The sequence below is a fragment of the Peromyscus leucopus genome, chromosome 6 (assembly GCF_004664715.2).
Source record: "Peromyscus leucopus breed LL Stock chromosome 6, UCI_PerLeu_2.1, whole genome shotgun sequence".
NCBI lineage: Eukaryota > Metazoa > Chordata > Mammalia > Rodentia > Cricetidae > Peromyscus > Peromyscus leucopus.
The window spans coordinates 82620360-82637768 of NC_051068.1; the positions used below are offsets into that span (position 1 = coordinate 82620360).

At 55.0% G+C, this 17409-nt stretch overlaps 2 protein-coding genes across 7 annotated transcripts; both read right to left on the reverse strand.

The window, feature by feature from the left end:
* Positions 1-2068: 2068 nt before the first annotated feature.
* Positions 2069-8788, reverse strand: LOC114699984 (cytochrome b561 domain-containing protein 1). 3 transcript variants are annotated; one of them, XM_028879390.2, is made up of 3 exons: positions 7221-8788; positions 6718-6755; positions 2069-6145 (listed from the first exon to the last, which is right to left on the reverse strand). In XM_028879390.2, exons 1-3 carry the CDS (start codon positions 7576-7578, stop codon positions 5642-5644), a joined length of 900 nt encoding a protein of 299 aa, XP_028735223.1. In that variant the 5' UTR covers positions 7579-8788; the 3' UTR covers positions 2069-5641. The 3 variants fall into 3 exon arrangements, with proteins under 3 accessions (XP_028735223.1, XP_028735224.1, XP_037062893.1); XM_028879391.2 differs by having other exon boundaries at positions 7354-7434; XM_037206998.1 differs by lacking the exon at positions 6718-6755 and having other exon boundaries at positions 7354-8788.
* An 83-nt stretch (positions 8789-8871) lies between these two features.
* Atxn7l2 (ataxin 7 like 2) lies at positions 8872-17377 on the reverse strand. 4 transcript variants are annotated; one of them, XM_028879389.2, is made up of 12 exons: positions 17195-17377; positions 15755-15933; positions 15254-15319; positions 14767-14871; positions 14193-14403; positions 13630-13916; positions 12985-13067; positions 12398-12648; positions 11404-11602; positions 11177-11298; positions 9920-10715; positions 8872-9022 (listed from the first exon to the last, which is right to left on the reverse strand). In XM_028879389.2, exons 3-12 carry the CDS (start codon positions 15288-15290, stop codon positions 9008-9010), a joined length of 2106 nt encoding a protein of 701 aa, XP_028735222.1. In that variant the 5' UTR covers positions 15291-15319; positions 15755-15933; positions 17195-17377; the 3' UTR covers positions 8872-9007. The 4 variants fall into 4 exon arrangements, with proteins under 4 accessions (XP_028735222.1, XP_028735220.1, XP_037062891.1 ...); XM_028879387.2 differs by lacking the exon at positions 15755-15933 and having other exon boundaries at positions 17195-17371; XM_037206996.1 differs by having other exon boundaries at positions 15254-15933; positions 17195-17281.
* Between the last annotated feature and the right edge of the window lie 32 nt (positions 17378-17409).

A 17409-nucleotide genomic window follows, 5' to 3' on the forward strand; every position in this document is an offset into this window, starting at 1 on the left:
CTGTACCTCCTCTGCTTTTCTGCTCATCCCACTCCGGAGCCACAAGCTTCCCTGACCGTGGTCAGGATATGCAGTTTGTCCGTCAGGTCTCTCGAGACTTTCCCCCATCCCCCTCAGGCAGCATTTCAGGGGGAACAGAGAAGGCTGATGTGACAGATTGCGAGTCCAGTGCATGGGCTAGCCTAGTCTTTCTTCACCTGGTCTCCCAACTCCTCCCCTTTCTGTATTTGTACCACTTATCTTGTCTCCTAGGCAACCAATGGTGATGCTGTACTTTCCCCACCCACATGGCAAAAAAAGCTCAGGCCCTGCAGTAAGGACAGTTGGCTTTTTTGGTCAGGCCACGGGGAGTCTGTGCTGGCTGCTTCCTCTCCCAGGGCTTTGAAAGGGGAGGCTAAAGCTGCCAGTCAGGCACTTTCATCATCAGGCTCAGACACTGACCAGGAGAAGGTATCAAATGGCCAGGATCCTTAGAACTGCCCCGAGGCCCTCCCTTCCGGTGTGTGCCAGCCTGATGACTGTCCCTGGGGCACAGAGGACATAGAACTATGGCCTGAGAGCCGTCCTTCAGCGAACCAGGAGATGCAGTCCGACTAGGCAGCTTCTGCCCTGGCACAGAGGAGGTGCGGTGCACAGAGGTCAGGAGGACTGGGGCCAGGCAGTGCTTCGCACTTCTTTCCTCTGACTGACCTCCCACTGCTCCCTGGGTTTGGTCTAAGTGTCACTGCTAGGACACACGGGGAGATACCCGAGAGCCCATCTCAAAGATGGGGTCCTGGGAGCCACTCAGGTCACTACTGACCCAAAACCAACCCCTCAGATTCCATAGACTAGCCTGACATGGTTCCTTCACCAGCTTCAAAGGCAGGCTAAAAACCTCTTTGGGCACTTCTGACAATAGCTGGCTGATTAATAATGGACTGCTGTTCTCTGACCACATCTGTGACTAGCCAAGCTTTCTGGGATAAGGTAGTCCCAGCAGAGGTAATCTGTTTGGGTTAAGCCCTGCCCAGTGCTGACCACCTCCTTCCAACCCCTGTCCAAGGTGGTTCTGGGGCAATGCTCTCCCACCCTCAGCTTCTGGCAAGAGAGGCTGAGGCTAAACTAGTGTTTCATTTCTGGATCCAGGACAGAGACAACAATTAAGATAAAAAAAAAAAAAAAAAAAAAAAAAAAAAAAGACAAACGTTCAAGTCTGAGTGCCGCTATTGGTTCTGCTTGCCTTCTACTCTGGGCCAAATGCTGCCTGACAAATGGAATGGAAAGTATCCTCCCTCTTAACTGAAAGTTTACATAGACCTGCTTTCGTGTGAGTGTGTGTGTGTGTGTACACGAGTGCTTGTGTGGTAATTCCAGCAAAGCATTTTCAGGAGGAGAGGAGACTATGGTCTTAACTCCAAGAGCCTAAAACAGGAAAACTGTGGACCCCTGGAAGTCAGAAGACATGTACCTCACAGAGTCAGGGTGGTGCTGCAGTGATCACTCCTCCCCTCCCCCTCTCCCCCCCCCCAGACAAGATTTCTCTGTAGCTTTGGCTGTCCTGGATCTCACTCTGTAGACCAGGCTGGCCTCGAACTCACAGAGATCCGCCTGCCTCTGCCTCCCGAGTGCTGGGATCAAAGGCGTGCACCACCACGTCCAGCTGCAGTGATCACTACTATTGATCCTCCCTTTCTCTGTGTTGCACTCTTCTTTTAGAAGGGCAGAGTTAGGGAGGAGAGATTTAGATAAATTACGACCAAAGCTCCCGGCTGAGACCTTACCCTTCCGATTAGACCCAGAGGAAGCTGCATTGATGCAGACCTGCGATCAGCTCTGTGGCTTGACCACACTGGGTAAGCAGTTTGTAAGACAAACCTCAGTAACCATGATCTTGGTGGCCTCTCTTGCAGGAAGAGATAGGAGATGACCTTGCATCCAGAAGTAAGCAATGTGACTGTTATATGGCCCCCAAAGACCCTCTGAGACTTGGGTCCCCATGAACATCATCTCCGACAGTTTATTGCCTCCTTAAGAAGTATAAAGCCCAGAGCCAGGCTGAGGGAGAGGAAAGGACAGAAACATCCCATCCGCTTTCCATTTGTTTAATGCTTTGAACCTTGTTCTCTTGTCTAGTCCTCACAACATCCCTGTGAGGTAGGATGAGAAGCAAATGGTTTGCCTATGCCACCCAGTGTTAGGAGCTGAGACACTCCTACATCAGATTTCCCGGTGTCCAGGCTGACACACCTTTCAGTTCATGACATACAGGTTCTTTGTGCCAGTCACAGACAAGGGTATTGGGGGGGGGTACTAACCTGGAAACTTTCTCGCTCTCTAAGCTTGCTTAAGGGCATTCAGGTAGAACGCCCCACAGAGGCCAAGGCAAGCACACAGGGGTACTAGAGGTTTGGGGTTATCAGCTACCACAGCCATGGCGGTCTCAGTTGAGCATACTGTATTCTCTGTGTACCTTGGCCCTTAATGCTTCCTCTCAGAGAAAATCCTCAGGCATGGCCAGGCAGCAAGAATCCTGACTCCCTCTCTCACAGTGTCTTCCCATGCTGTTACATGCCAAAGCCCAGAAAGAGGGGGAAGGTGAAGGCTGGCTGACTCAGCCTGCAAGTGCTTAGAGACTGGAGTGAAAGGCCCCAGCACCATCCAACTAATGATTATTATTAACTCTGAACAGGCCTTGGCACAGCAGCCAGCTGGCTCAGGGGGGATGCCTGGATCTCCCACAGTGAGGTTTGAAAAACAAGACCCACGGCAGCCATGCATGGGGGTGGAAAGGTGGGGACAATGAGAGACAGGGCAGGCCAGTGTCATGGAGGAAGGGTGGCCTGCCTTGGGAGGGGGAGAGCATGCACAGGCTGGCAAGTGATAGCAGCCTCTCTTGGATGGGGATGACAGCCAGAGAAGGAAGCAAGAGTTCTCAGTGCCGGGCTCCTGTCATTCACTCGCTGCCACCCCCAGCCCCAATGGGACTCCAAGAGAAGGGAGGGTACGGGAACAAAGGGGCCCCTGAGAGGACTCCAAACCTGAACAGTACGCCCATTACCATTTGGATCTGATACAAAACTATCTTTCTAATGCCCTCAAGGTTGAGTCTGACTATAATCAAGCTTGGAACACAACCAAATATGGAATCAGGACTTAGCACGATATGGAAATTTGTGCAAATGATGGGCGACTTTTAAATCTTGAGCATCCTGGGTGTCATCCCCCGCCCCACTTTAAAAAGCAAAACAGGCTGACTACTAGCAGCTTCCCCTAGTCAAGGAACCCTGGCAAAGGACAGCCATGTGTGTCCCCCCTCCGGTCCCTGCCTCGCTGCTGAGAAGCCCAGGTAGTATCCAGACACTGGAAGATACAAAGAGGAAGGGGCAGCCGGTGTGGGGAAGAGAGAGCACACAGCCAGGAGACATATGCAGCCGGCAGCCACAGATCCCAGCTGGAGGAAGCACACCCTGGCACCGAGGTCTAATGGTTGTCCAGCTGCTGCCCCAGGATGTGAGGGCAGGTGGTAATGGAGAAATGGAAAGACAGGAGCGGAGGGAATTCCCCCCCCACCCCAAATCTGGCCTACCAGCCATCCTGGTGACCTACTCCTTATACTGTGGTCAGATCCCTAAGCAGGAGACCACTGCTACCTGTGTCCTCTCTGCTCTGCACCGATGCCCTCCGGGCCCACTGGTCAGAGGAAGCGACAGCTGGGTCCCTTCTTCCTGCAGAATATAAATGACTCCCCTTCCTCCCAGGGCTGGGAATAGACATCAGATGGCACAGCCCACGCAAACTGCCGGCTGTCAGCACGCCTGCCCGCCCGCCCACCAGCCCCCGCACCACCTGGGAGGAGGCAACACCTCAGGCAGACTCAGGCTTTCCGGCATTGCCTCTGTGCTCTGAGAACAAGCTGCTGAACCTTACCTGGCCCACCCTAGGGAGGCCCCAGCACTGGCCTCGATGAGGGGAGGAGATGGAGCCGTACATCAAAGTGACCCTAGTGAGAATCTTTTTCATGTGGCCCAGTAACCATTCCTTCCAAGCTCACAGCACATTGGATAGCTTGAGAGGGAGACAGGGCATTGAAAAAGACAAGAATGGTTCCTCTCGGCACTGCAGGAGCCTCTGTTCAGTAAGCTGTATTTAGAGGAGCTTATGAGAGATGCTATCTCCCTGAGGAAAAGCATCGTGAGGTCCACTGAGAGGACACTTCTGCCTTACAGTCCCCATTCTTGAACTATTGAATCCCACCCACCTTGTTTCTGAGCCACTTGGAGAAGAGGCCTTAAATCTTCAGAGGATCGGAGACATGCGACAGACACTTTTCCTTTGTCTCTGGACCTGGAGCTCCAGCTCCTAGACTGCAGGCCTCCCAGAGTCTCTGCTGGGCTCTGTCTCCCAGGTGGGAAGCTGCGCGGTACCTTTCCTGGTTCAGCAGTATCCAGTCCTTATGAGGCTCTGCAGAGGGCCCGTCTCCAGGACAGACCCTCACCGTAGCTAACTAGTTTGACATCTAGCCCTCACCAACAAGGATGCTCTGGGGAACTCAGCTGGACCAAGGAGGTATCTTGGCAGGGAAGAGCCCAGTCGGTACTGAAATCATCCCATTCTCAAGCCAAGGGGCTGGCAGGAGACATCTAAGGAGAACTTAAATGACAAGGAGAGACGGGCAACCAGGGAGACACGATGTTCCTTGGATCAAGAGGGCCCCGCTCCCTGGTTTTTATTTTGTTCTAAAAGCTTCAGAATAGTTCCCTGGAGCAATGTGCTAAGTAAATACTCTAAGCCCTAAGAGCAAAGTGTAAGATGCCCAGAACTACTCTGCCCTGAGAATGAAGTCAAGAGCACACCCAGATTCTACAATCTAGACCCAGAGGTAGCCTGAAGGAAGTCCTTAGCTGAGCTAAGGAATCCAAGAGTCCAGGGCTTGGCTAAGGCCAATGCCCTCCTGTTCCTCCAAAGAACTTCAAAGTGACTTTAGTGCCTTCACTGTCCTATTGTCCAGGGGACCCTCACCTTGGCCCCTTCTTTCCATAGTTCATGGCCCTTGTTCCTTGGCTCAGGAGTCAAGTCAGCACAGATTTCTGAAGGGTACAAGGAAGAATGGATGAAAGAATTACATCCTGAGCTGTCCGCATGGTCCAGAGCTAAAAGGGTATTCAATGACAGCATCTGCCAGACACTGAATGTTAAAGGTAAGGGACTTTCAGATGGGGAAACTGAGGTCCTGAGATACGGAACGTGTCTAAGGTTCATTGTACAACACAGCCTAAGAGACCACAGGCTCTCCACTGCTTTTCCAAAAGGGACCCCAATATCTGTGACTGTCATTCATAACCAACAGGAGTTCAACTCTTCATCAGGCACATAAGTAATCACCACCATCACCATCACCACCACCACCACCTAATGCTTCTGTATCCCATCAAAAGTGAGGCTTCAGGTTCTCCAGAACCCTCTACTTGCACCCAGTAGTACACTTCCCCATTGGGGCCCACCAGATCACCCCTCAGCAGTAGCAGCTAGGGTTTCTGCACCCTGTGGCTCAGCCATGAAGTGCAAAACTTCGTCTGCTTCTGAAGTGGGTCCCGTGAAGATCAAGGAACTGCTGAAGTCCAAGGAGAGAATCTCACCTAGGTTCAGAGTTCTGAGGCATTCACATTTCCACTTTCTTCCTTGGCAAGTAGGCACTGGAGATCTGGTGCATGATCACCAGGGCCGGGTACACCGGTAGTGCCAGGCACAGGTACCAGGCTGCACCTTTAATCTGGGCCTGGAACCACACTGAGTACATGCCCAAGAGCACGGTGACTGTAGCCATCAAGTAGACAACCAGGCCACATGTCAGATGGTAGAGCTTGAGGCGAGCCACCCTTGAGACCCGGGCTGCCCGTGGACAGAGGAGGCCAAGCCCACACAGTGCTTGTCCCCCGGTGGCCAGCAGTGTCAGAGCTCCTGCCCAGCTATGCCAGGACGCCAGATGGGACAGCTCACTGCGGATCTTGCTGGAGATAATGAAGCCCAAGCCCAGGAGAGCACAGAGGATGGCCATGGTCTGCCCTGCCCAGTGGAGTCGGGTCCGGGTCTTCCGAGAGCAGAAGAAGAACAGGGAGTGCTCAGGCGAGAAGAGCAGGATGGCTTCAGCCATGCAGAGACAGAACTGTAAACACAGGAGAAGGCCAGTGAGCCCCTAGTCTGCATGGAGCCTGGGGAAAAGGAGGTGTTAGCAGACATCCAGAAAACGTGGGGAAGCTTAACGGATGTCCAGCCTCCCATACGCCCTTTCTGGATCACAGAACAGCAAACATTGAACTTTCGCCTCAATTCTGAGGACAAGGCCTTGAAAACATCCCTCTCACTTCTTCCTTTCTGCCCCTGGAGGAGAAATATCCCCCTCCCCAACCTCAGCCCCCTGACAGTTTACTCCATTTCCCCCACTCATATAGGTTTCAGGAAAAGATGAAGCTCTCTTTCCCCCATCTTTCTGATCCTTAGAAAGGCTGGGAAAATGCTGGGGGGGGGGGCGGGGGCGCACACGTCTTTAATCCCAGCACTGGGGAGGCAGAGCCAGGGGATCTCTCTGAGTTCGAGGCCAGCCTGTTCTACAGACTGAGAGCCGGGAAAGGCACCAAAACTACACAGAGAAACCCTGTCTCGAAAAACCGGGGGAAAAAAAAAAGGCGAAAAACTGAATGCTTCCCCAAGGGTTAAGCTAAGTATATCCAAACTCACCGCCAAGGCCATGAACACAGGGTGCCAGGAGAAAAGACCTAAGTAAGAATCAAAGAGAATAGGCTGACGGCTAGGCATCACTGATAATTGCAAAGACCCGGCCATAAGGGAAAAGTCAGCATACCGTCTCAAGCCTAAGCAAGAATCGGGGACTCATCACAAAGGGGTAGCGGCTAAGGGGCCCTTACACCACCTTGGCCTGGGTTCTGCAAATGCTGCCAGCCCAGTCCCAGTCCTAGAGTAGACCTTAGTCTGCCCGGGACCCTCCTCACGCTTTTCCATAAGGGGCCTCATTCTAAGGAAGTGTCAGTTCTGTCTTTGGAAGCCCCACCCTCCCAGGACTTCCGGGGCCCCGCCCACTAGGCCTTTACAACCACTCTACGACCCGCCCCTCCTCCGCTGAGGGTCTAGGTGTCTCGTTTCCCAGCGCGCCCAAAGCGGCCCCCCCCCCCAGCGCCTAGGCTCCGCCCCTTCCACGGCCCCACCCCTCCTCGCACACTCACTGGTTCCTGGCCGGGACAGCACAATCAGAAAGATGGTGAAGCCCAAAGCTATCAGGTGCGCCAAGATCCCACTGCCTCTCCGCAGCCAGCGGGTCAGTCTCGGCTCCCTCGCTGGAGCCGGAACCAGACCTACCTCCTCGAGCTGCATGGCAATGCCAAGCCGGCCGGTACAGTCCAGCAACCAGAGGCTTCTTCCGGGTTTGCGACCGCGGAGGCGGCGGCGGCGGCGGCGGCGGCTACAGGAGAGGCTCCTCCCCGGGGAGGCTGCGGGGCCGTGTGGCGGAGGCGCCCACAGCGCCCTCTGCAGGCTGGGGGGGAAGCGCCTCGGCCCCGAAGGGCGGCTCCCGGAAACCTCCATCGACCTAACCGGGCTCCCAACCCACCTTCATTTCTACCTTTGTATCCACAAGGATATATAGCTCATGCAGCCTGTGAAAATTACATCCGTAGCGACTGCTATCAGCGAAACCCCAAATCACACACTTGGTTCGCTGACCCAAGAGCGTGACCCAGTGTTTTGAGCAGTTTTCCAGAAGTACTGGATTCCCCTGGCTGCTCACTCTCCAGACATTTCTGGCTTGTTCGAGAGACAAGATTCCTCCCTGCCTACATATAAACGAAAAGACAAAGCCAAAACATAGTGACCCAAACCTGGTGAATTCAAGTATGAGAACCGAAAAGATGTAATCTCATCCCTATTTACAGGTGTAGTTGTCTCCCATAAGATACTCCAAAGATTTAGGGCACTTCCAGTCCGCCGCCTCCACAACAGCTGCACAGCCTCAAAAAGCAAGGTGATCCAGAGGAACCGGGGCCTCCCACAACCCCAAGTTCTGCAACACTATTACCTCCCAACAAGATGGTCCAGCCTAGCTGAGAGAAGCTTTAACCCATTCTTCAGGGAAACTCACAGAAGAGGCCAAAACAGGCTGTCCAGGGGCTGGGGAGACGGCTCAGCGGTTAAGAACGCGTACTCCCTCTTGCTCAGGACCTGAACACCCACATCACGGGGCTCACAGCTTACTGTAACTAGCTCCAGGGGGATCCCACACTTCTGGCCTCTGCAGGCATCCCATGCACAGACCCACACACAGACACACACATATGGGGGGCGGGGGGAGCTGGGCAGGATCCCTAGATCAGTGATCACCAAGCTCAACCTCTATATGGTTGAGAAACTAAGACCTGCTTTTACAAGGGGGAAGGGCAAGACCAGCCAGAGAGACTGTTTGAGAGAAATAATTTGTAGAGGGATGGAAGCCCAAGAGTTGCTAGAAAACCAGAAAAGGGCCAGAAGCTAACTCCCACAAACCCTCAGGACAAAAACCCCAGGGTAGAGTCAAAGTGTGACTCCCCCCCCCTTCTCATTTCCTGTCCCAGTGGAACTAGAGTTGTCTCTCTTAAGACTCTGGGGTGCCTTGCTCATTCAGAGAGGCCTTATCCCCCTCTCTGGGAGAGGATTCCGTGACACCGGCTCTAGGTCTTGTACCCTGTGTGCGTGTGCTCGAGTGTGCACTGATTGTCGTCAACCTCTTGGGATGGGGCTGGGGAGAGTAAGGACACTCATCCGGCTACATCATTTTTCATCCTTTTCTATGTTTCTGTTTTTATATTTTCTTAGCAGCAACAGAACAGGGAGACAGTCTTGAGGTATTTTAAAGAGTTTTTTTTTTTTTTCTTAAAAAAAATAATATAAAGTTATAAAAAGCGGCAGCAGCCTGGGGCCCGGATCTGGAGGGGAGGAGGTGGTGCTGGCGGCTCCGGTGCGGCGGGCAGGCACTTTCTCGTTAATGGGCTTTTGACTGCAGGAAGACAAGAGGTAAGAGTCAGGGTCAGGGTCGGGGCCTAGCCGTCCTCCTTCCCAGCGAACGTCTGGGCTAACCCTTGAATTCCTTCAGCGGGCCTGATAAATACAACTGAGCAAGGGGAAACTGAATGCCAGCCCAACAGAGGCAGACTGGGTCGTGAGGCTGGAGAATACACATGCACACACCTGTCCACACACAGGCAGGCCCTTCACCAACTATCAGATTTCCCTTCTAGGTGCCAGGACAGTGGGCATGTACCTACTCCATGCCTAAATCAGGAGCCTGTTACCGTGCCTCACCCCCCCAGAAGTCCCTCCTTACGGAGGTCACAGGGAGAGATCAAAGCAGGCTTCAAGAGAAAAGATAAATAAACCCAACTGCAAGCTTTACTAGAAACCTGGAGACCCCGCTGTCGTCGGAAATGACTCTGGGGACTCTGAGTACCTGCTTTCTGTCCTAGTGCCAGAAGAACCAGAGAACCAGAGCAGCCCACCCACCCAGCTACTCAGTCAGCATGTTGGGACCAAATTCCCTTTCCCTTAAGGAAAAGTAACTCCAAGTCCTAGTGGGAAGGTCGCAGACGGTCCAAAAAGAAGTGGTCCTTCGATTAAAGCACAGGTAAAGGTAGTATGGGACAGCATGCCCTAAGCCCAAAGGAGAAGACTGGGCACAGGAAAGGTCCCTCCGGCCAAAGCTCCAGTCACCTTGGAAAGAGCTGACCAACCTCTCCCTAAAGTAGATGGCCCAGGAGTTCTCTCAACTTCCCCTTCGTTCTCTTTTCTGGAGTCATCTCCTCAGCACCCTCTCCACGTCACACACCTCCTGCGTTCCCCAGCCTCAGCCCTCCTGACCCCTCTCTGCCCGTGTTCTTCGGGAAGCTGGACTTGGTACCTTCAGTGTAGAGCACTTCTCCTCAAAGGGCAGCGCTGGACCTGGCTTCTTGCGACGCACAGAGCAGGTCCCGTCAGGAGGGACACCGGCCTGACAGTGCTTGGCCTTGACTGGCCGGCAGTAAGTGGCCAGGTTTTTCCGCTTCTTGGCTACCTCCTCCTCAGAGAGGCAGCTGGTTGGCAGGACCTTGGCTGGGTGTCCAGCCGCTCCCCGGTTCTCTAGCTGAGAAGCCTTGACTGGTATGGGGGATGGATGAGGGGGACCCCGGCAGTCCAGGGGACCTGCTCTTTTCACTCTTGGCCCCACTGTTCCATTTAGCCCCATGCTCAGGGTTGTTTTCGTCTTGGCTGAGAGACCCCGACAGCCAGAGGGTTTGCCTTTTCCAGGAGGTTCCAGGATGCAGGTCCGTTTGAAAGTGGTGGGGCCAGGGGATAACTTCCGCTTTCGAGAAGGGGCCTCCATCTCCGCCCCTTCCTTGCCTTTGGATGACTTGCTGGCCTTGGAAGGTGGCAGCTTGCTGAAGGACGGAGATGGAGTGTTGGCAGGCAGTGGTGAGGTAATCGCCTGGCTACCGCCCATGCACTCTGCCTGGCTGCAGGCAGCTGCGACGCTGGGGGAGCCTGCAGGGTAGCTAGGGACAAGGCTGTCCTTGATGGGGGGTATGGAGGCTGGGCAGGCAGGTCGAAGGGGCGGGCCTGGAAGTCGGGGGCAGCTGCCCATAGAGGAAGGACTCAGGGGATCAGATAAGGAGGGACTGACAAGATGGGATGGAGGTTCGGCCGCTGGTGGGATCTTCCTGCAGCAAAGAGAGAGCTTCACTGTGATACTGAGCAAACTCCAGGGCCTCCCTAATATACACCGGTCTCTGCACCTTGAGAGATGGCCAGCAAAGCCCCAAAGCTGCTGCCCCCTGCTGGGAAACACTGGAACTAAGAGCCGAGGGAGGCACAAGAAGGAATGACCTATCAGTACAAGGCATATGAACTAGCATGTCCACCCATTAACAGCCTGATTTTTGGTCTCAGTTTGGGCATTCCCCCATCCTACATTACCTAAAAGGTACTGGAAGTGATGGGTAAGAGTCTGGACTCACCCCTACCACCCACCCATGCCCTCCTCTAGGCTACCAAGTCTCACCCCTTCATGCCACACCCAGTTTGGGTTCTTAGCAATCAGCCAAAGCACACCAGACTGGGGCTTCTGAAGCCCAAGTATACTCAAGCCTGAGAAAGGAAGTCCCAAGCCCACAAAACTCACTTCCACATGTGTGAGCTGAGGTGCCGCTCCAGCATGGAGCTGAGTGCTGAGCAAAACCGGTCCAGCCGGCGGCTAAAGACGTAGCATCCTGGGCTCACCAGCCGGCTTCCAAATGTGCAAAACTAGAGGCAGAGGAAAGAGCATGGTGGATGGGGCCTGAGATACAGGAAGGCATCTGCCTACGGGACTTAGCCCCTCCGTCCCAGCTCCCTGTCCTGTGTCCTTACCGCCTGTGGCCTAGGTGGCCGGGTTGCATAATGGCAGTCAGGGGGAAGGTGGAGGTCATCAGATGTCCCCTCCTCCTCACTCTCCTCACTGGAGGCCTGGGCCCCACCCCGGGGCAGAGGGAAGGGAAAGAGGCCTGGATCCCCATCACCACCACAGGGACCTTCATCCTCCACCTCACTCTCAGAGGAGGCCTGGGACCTGGAAGGGCCAAAGGGATATGAGGATGATGTGAATGATGTCGGGTCAGAGTCGGGGTATCCACGCTCACATAGCCAGGGTAGACACACCCTTCTGGGTACTTGGAGGAGGAGGAAGGGTTCGGGAAAGTACAATAGAACTCTCTAAGTAAGAGACAGAACCAAGGGCTTCCAAGGGCTTCTCTCCCCAGCCTCTTCCTAGGCCTTGCCTCTTCAGGGAGGAAGCTGCTTCGGGCTCGCTTCCTCCAGAAAGTCTTCCCAGCTTAGCTACACCCAGCACTGCTCAGCCTAGTCAACTCCCTCCACCCTCTTCTCCACCATCACCGCTGTGGGCTTGTCTAGGAGCTGAGCCTGTGTTTCATGTCTACCCCTAGTACTACAGGTGGAGCCGCACGTAAGTCTCCTTCAGTAAGGCAGGCTCCCCCCAGAGTCCAGTGCAGACTCCGCACACACAAAGGGGCCAGCGGATGACTACACAGCAGTACTGCTTTACCTAGGACCCTGACCCGTGCAGCTCCCCGATGACAAGTGCTAACTCATGGGAGTAGCTGAAAAGAACGTTCCTCTCCCAGGGATTGTATCTGGCACACCTCACAGAGGCTGGAGTACTCCAGCGTGCTTGGGCAGGAATAGGGCAGTCACCCGCCTCACACCACTGGTAGGTTCTAGGTATCTTCCCATGCTTAAGGGAAGTGAGCACATCTTCAGGATATTCCCTGGGCCTGTCTCCAGGGCTCCCTGGTATCTTAGGGGCTGAGTGTCCCCAAGTTAGATGGGGTTAGGATTCTGTACGTACCTGGGAAGTGCACAGTATGGGTAGGCCTGCTTAGAACGAGCCGAGGTGTTGTTGGGGGCAGCTACTGCGGCCACACCCTGGACCGCAGAGGGAGGCTCCTGGGAGGGACGCTCAAGAGCTGGTTCTTTTCGTCCTGGGCTCTTCTCCTTGGGAGACTCTCCCTTGCGAGAGTTGGCTTTCAGTTCAGCCACTAGCACGTCAAAGTCCTTGGTCCTGCCTGGGACCTCCCTGCGTTGGTGCACTGAGTGGATCTAGAACACAGCAGGGTAGGGGAGGAGGGAAGTGTAATTTGAGCAGGATTGAGGGGTATACGGCTTCTCTGACTCAGTGTGTGTGTGTGTGTGTGTGTGTGTGTGTTGGGTGGGGGTGTTTGTGTGTCCATTTTACTCTCCGCTGGGTAAGGAGATCCAAAGGTATCCCCTGTCTTGCTCATACCTTGTGTCCACTACGGCTAGCTTCCTCTCCCCTTCCCTGGGGTACGCCTAGCCCCATCCCTTGAACTGAGCCTCCAATAACCTCTGATTCTCCTTCCCAAGGTTCCGTGTCTGTGCTGACCCCCCCATCACCGTGTAGAGGGATGGGGTTACCTTGCAGGTCAATAGGCGTGTACAGATCTTCTTGGTCTCTGGATTTATGACCCCACACTGCCTGTTGAGGTCAAACTCTTTACCTGTGGGGAAAGAGGTTCCAATGAATTCAAGTCCTTTTTTTTTGTTGTTGTGGTGGTGGTCCAAGGAAGAATTTGACCTCTTCCTGCCAAGGGTCCAAAAAACAGCAGGACTAAGCAGAAGAGCCTCACCCTCAGGCCTTGCTACCTGCTGGGCATGAACCCCCCCAGCCCCATCCCTGGCCCGGGTACTCTCGGAAGACTAGCAGCCCAAAGCAGGGCAGCCCATACCAAGAAGCAAATGCAGCCGCAGGCATCTGAGACGCCAGGAAAACCAGCTGTGGGACGTGAGGAAGGAGATAGCGGTCAACGGCCCAAGGTGAGAATGAGTGACTTTGCTGGCTTGGGCGCCTGGTCTCTCAGACTAGCTCAGAGACCTAGACCAGCAGAGCTTCCTGGAACAAGCAGGACAGGAGGTAAAGGGGCTTCTGGACCCTGGAAGCTGTAATGGCCAGACCTGGCCAGGGCCACTCCTTCCTGACCTCAAACCTTTCTGGCCCCCACACAAAGAAGCCCAGTGAAGTCTCCACTCTGCCTTTCTGAGCCCATGTCTATAACTACTCACGAGCCATCTTTCGGTGGGTTTTAGGAGGCAGCCTGGCTCCACTGGGCTCCTTCTCCGGGGGGCTGCCTTCGGCCCGGTGACTGGAGCCCTCACCAGGGATTAACTCGATGTTCTCTCTGCCAGGAGGTTCTTTAGGAGAGGGGGCCGTGGGGACTTTTCCAGGGGAGTCCTTGGGGAGGCCTCCTGGCGGACTGAGGAAAGCGGAGGGTGGAGCCACCCTGACTCCATGTCCATCAGGCTTCGGGAGACTGGACATCTTCTCCAGATTCACCACAGGCACGAAAAGGCTACACGTGGAGAGAGGGATGGGCTGGGAGGTGGGGAGGCTGGGACTGGGGTCTGGACTCTAGCCCAGAGCCATCTCCTCCCTAGCTCTGGAACTTGGGTGGGCTCCAAGAGAGGCGTGGAAAAAAAGGGGAGCCCATGTTCCCTGGAATATATGGAAAGGAGCCGCAGATGGGGTTAGCTATTTCTTGCTATGAGCAGTATCCTGCAACCCAGGGCTGTCAACCCTTTCCTGGGTCAAGGTCAGGGCGAGTCTCTGGGGGTTTCCAGCTTCTTACCAGAGGTTGTCCTTCTGGGTCTTCTCAGGAGGCTGATGGCCACGGCTCCGGGACCCCTGGCCCTTCTCCCTGGAGGAGGTTTTGGTGGAACCTGGGGCTCTACAAGCTGGGCCCTGCCCATTCACTACATGGCATTTCTGAGAGCTGGCAGGGGCTGGAGGTGGGGGTGGGGCCCGGGCATAAAGCTTGCTGAGGGGCCCATGTCTTCTTTCTGTCACCAGGAGGTGGAGAGAGCAACTGAGGTGAGTGGTGATGACCGCCTCCTTCCCCAACCTCCTACCCAGCCCGCCAATTCTTTTACAGAATCTGAACTGCTAGAGCTTGGGTTGTGAGTTTGTCTCCTTCCCATTCAAAATTGAGCCTTTAAGATTCAAAACTCTAGACCACACTTCTGGACCCTCTTAACTCTACTGGATGTAGACATCTGTTCAAACAACAATCCTGACACCTACAACACTCAACCTGTCCCAGCCCCGCCTTCCTTTGCCCCACATGACCTCCCAACCGACACTGTCCTAAGAGTTCCATGTTCCACCTTCCTGTCCCCTTATCACCTCCCTAGGGCGCCCCTCACCGCAATGCTTCTGGAAGGCTTGAGGCTTCACCACCTGGCTGCAGTGGTTACAGACAACCAAATAGAAGTCATCATGGGCAGGGCAGTGCCCGAAGATGGACATGTCTGCAAAGACAGAAGCCTTTATCACCGGGATGCAGGACTCAGGAGTTCTCTAGAGCAAAGAACACTCTCAGCCCACTACTTAGAAGGCACTCTGCCTTCCAGCTGACAGACGACAGGGTTTTCTGCTGGGCGCTCCCAGCTTCCACGGTTCAGTCTAACCAGAACCAAACCTGTATGGGCTTTCATGTGAGCGGGCACCAAACTCATATGATTGGGATCTCCAACACAGGTCACAGGAGCCAGGGCAACTGGCTGACTCAGACCTATCCAAAGGGGGCTCCCCCAGCAGTCTTGCTGCTTCAAGCTACCTCCCCCAGTGGAAAAGGAAAGAAAGGTAGTTCAATTTCCCCCGAGTCCCAGCCCTCTATGTTTAGACTCCCACCTTCTTTAATGAGGGTCATGGCGTCCAACTTCTTCATGTTTTTGCTACTCTCCTCCAGTTCAGCCCCTGGAGGAGAAGCACAGCTCAGAAGGCCCATCCCCTTTCCCAGAACCCAGCATGGCCTGCAGCCCAATGGTATGAAGCCCACACTCCCTGACAAGCACTCAGAACTGCTGGAGAAACTTGCAATGGGTCATTCACAAGTGTCTGTTTTTCCTTCACCTGCCCCTCTGAGATGAGATGACCCCATTAAGAAGAATCATTAAAGACCCTTCACTCCCAGGTAGAGTACAAGGTTCTCCTGCTGACTCGGTGGGTAACTATGGGTAAATGCCTCTTTTCTGGGCCTTGCTTCCCCATCTAAAAGGGAAATGTTTCTACAGGTCCGAGTCCCTTTTTGAGACTGCTTACATGGGTCCTTTCTGCTACTCTGTGGCATCCCGGACAAGTACCCTCCCAGATCCCCACCCCCATAGCCTCATTTTGCTCCACCCAAGTTACCATAGTATCATCAAAGTTACACTCAGCTTCTCAGGTCCTGCACTGATAGGATGGCCATAGAGTAGAGAAACTGCTGTCTTTGGACCCTTTGGCATCTTCAAAGTCTCCTTGATCAGCTACGCAAGCCCCTCCCCTTCTTAGGGGGGCTTTGTCCAGGGGTTGCCCTTGTACCTCAGTGTCTGGGTTAATGACAAAAACATCTCAGCTGTGCAAAGCAGCTCTTTCCCCCATCCCCCTACCTCATTCCTCACCCCCCTCCTCTAAGCCCCCTCCCTGTCCCTTGGGGGGAAAAAAAATCAATTCTGAGTCACCAAATCCGTCTGACTCCATTTCCGGTTCTCAGTGCACCTAGACCCTGACAAGGGCCCCATCTTAGCCCACTCAGCATGAGGGGGTCCAAGGGTGGCTGGCCTGTGCTCCCTTCTAGGTCGGCTCCCTAATGCTCACTAACAGAGTTGTCCCTTTCTGGGAGGAGAAGATTGTTGGCCATCATAATACCCAGTCATGAGTGGTAGTGGGTTAGGCATGCAAAAGACAAGGGGCAGCTCCCACTCCTGTAAGTCCCTTAAATGCAAGTGTGGAGAATGACAGAACAGAACTGGAAGTCAGTTGTCTCAAAAGAGAACAAGTGTCATTAGAGACTGCTCCATGAGATCTCCTCCTCCACCTCTTCGCACTTGCAAACTTCTTCAGGGGTGTGATGCTTGTTGTCACCCCGAAAGGCCACGAGGCCAGGTGCTCCCTGGGGCCCAGGAGACAAAGATCAGAAGGGGCTGCAGGCCTGCTCACCAGAGGCACTCAAGGGCCTACAGAAAATAGGGGTCAAGGGAGAGAGCCAAGGGGCAGGGCAAGAGGCCCAGGAACGGATGGAGGCTTGGAGGCATGGATGGTGGATGGACTGAAGGAGGGAGGGAGGGAGGATGGATGGATGGATGGATGGAGGATGGATGAACTAAAGCAGAGGGGGGCGGGGGTTCACGAATACTGCAGCAGGCAGGGAAACGTGGAAAACAGCTAAGGTGAGGGGCAAAAGGCGAAGGATCAAGGGGGTGATCAGGGGGGCACAGAAGTGGGGTGCGTGGGAAACACGTGGAGAGGACTGTTACAGATGGGTAGCGCCGGAGCAGGTGCAGGACGGATGGAAGCTGGCGGCCAGCGCACAAGAAGAAAGATAAAGGCAAGTAAAGTGAGGGGCAGGTACTGTGCACCCGCAGAGACAGAGGTGGGCAGGGGTGGGCGGCAAGCGATGAGCCGGCGCTAGGACCCGGAGGCGCGAAGGTGGCTGAGCAGGCGGGCACTAGGACCCGGCGGGTCCTTTGTTTGGGGGGCCGGGGAGCCGGACGGCGGCTCTCGTCGGCGGCTCCCCTCAGCTGGAGGGGGCCCTGGGGGGGGAGGGGAGGCAGTGATGGGGTCCCCGGACTCTAGGGTGGCTGTACTCACCATCCGCCGCAGGCAGGTCGGCCCGTTCCACCCACGAGCTCCAGCTCTGTCCCGCGAAGTCATCGAGACTCGGCACTCGCCGCTCCAGAGCGGCCATTGCTGCCACCGCGCGTTCACGCACCGCCATCACCGCCGCGGACGCGCGCCCGCCCCGGCGCCGCCGCCGCGCGGCCCCCTCCCCCCCCAACCCTCCCCCGACCGGGGGCACGCCTCCC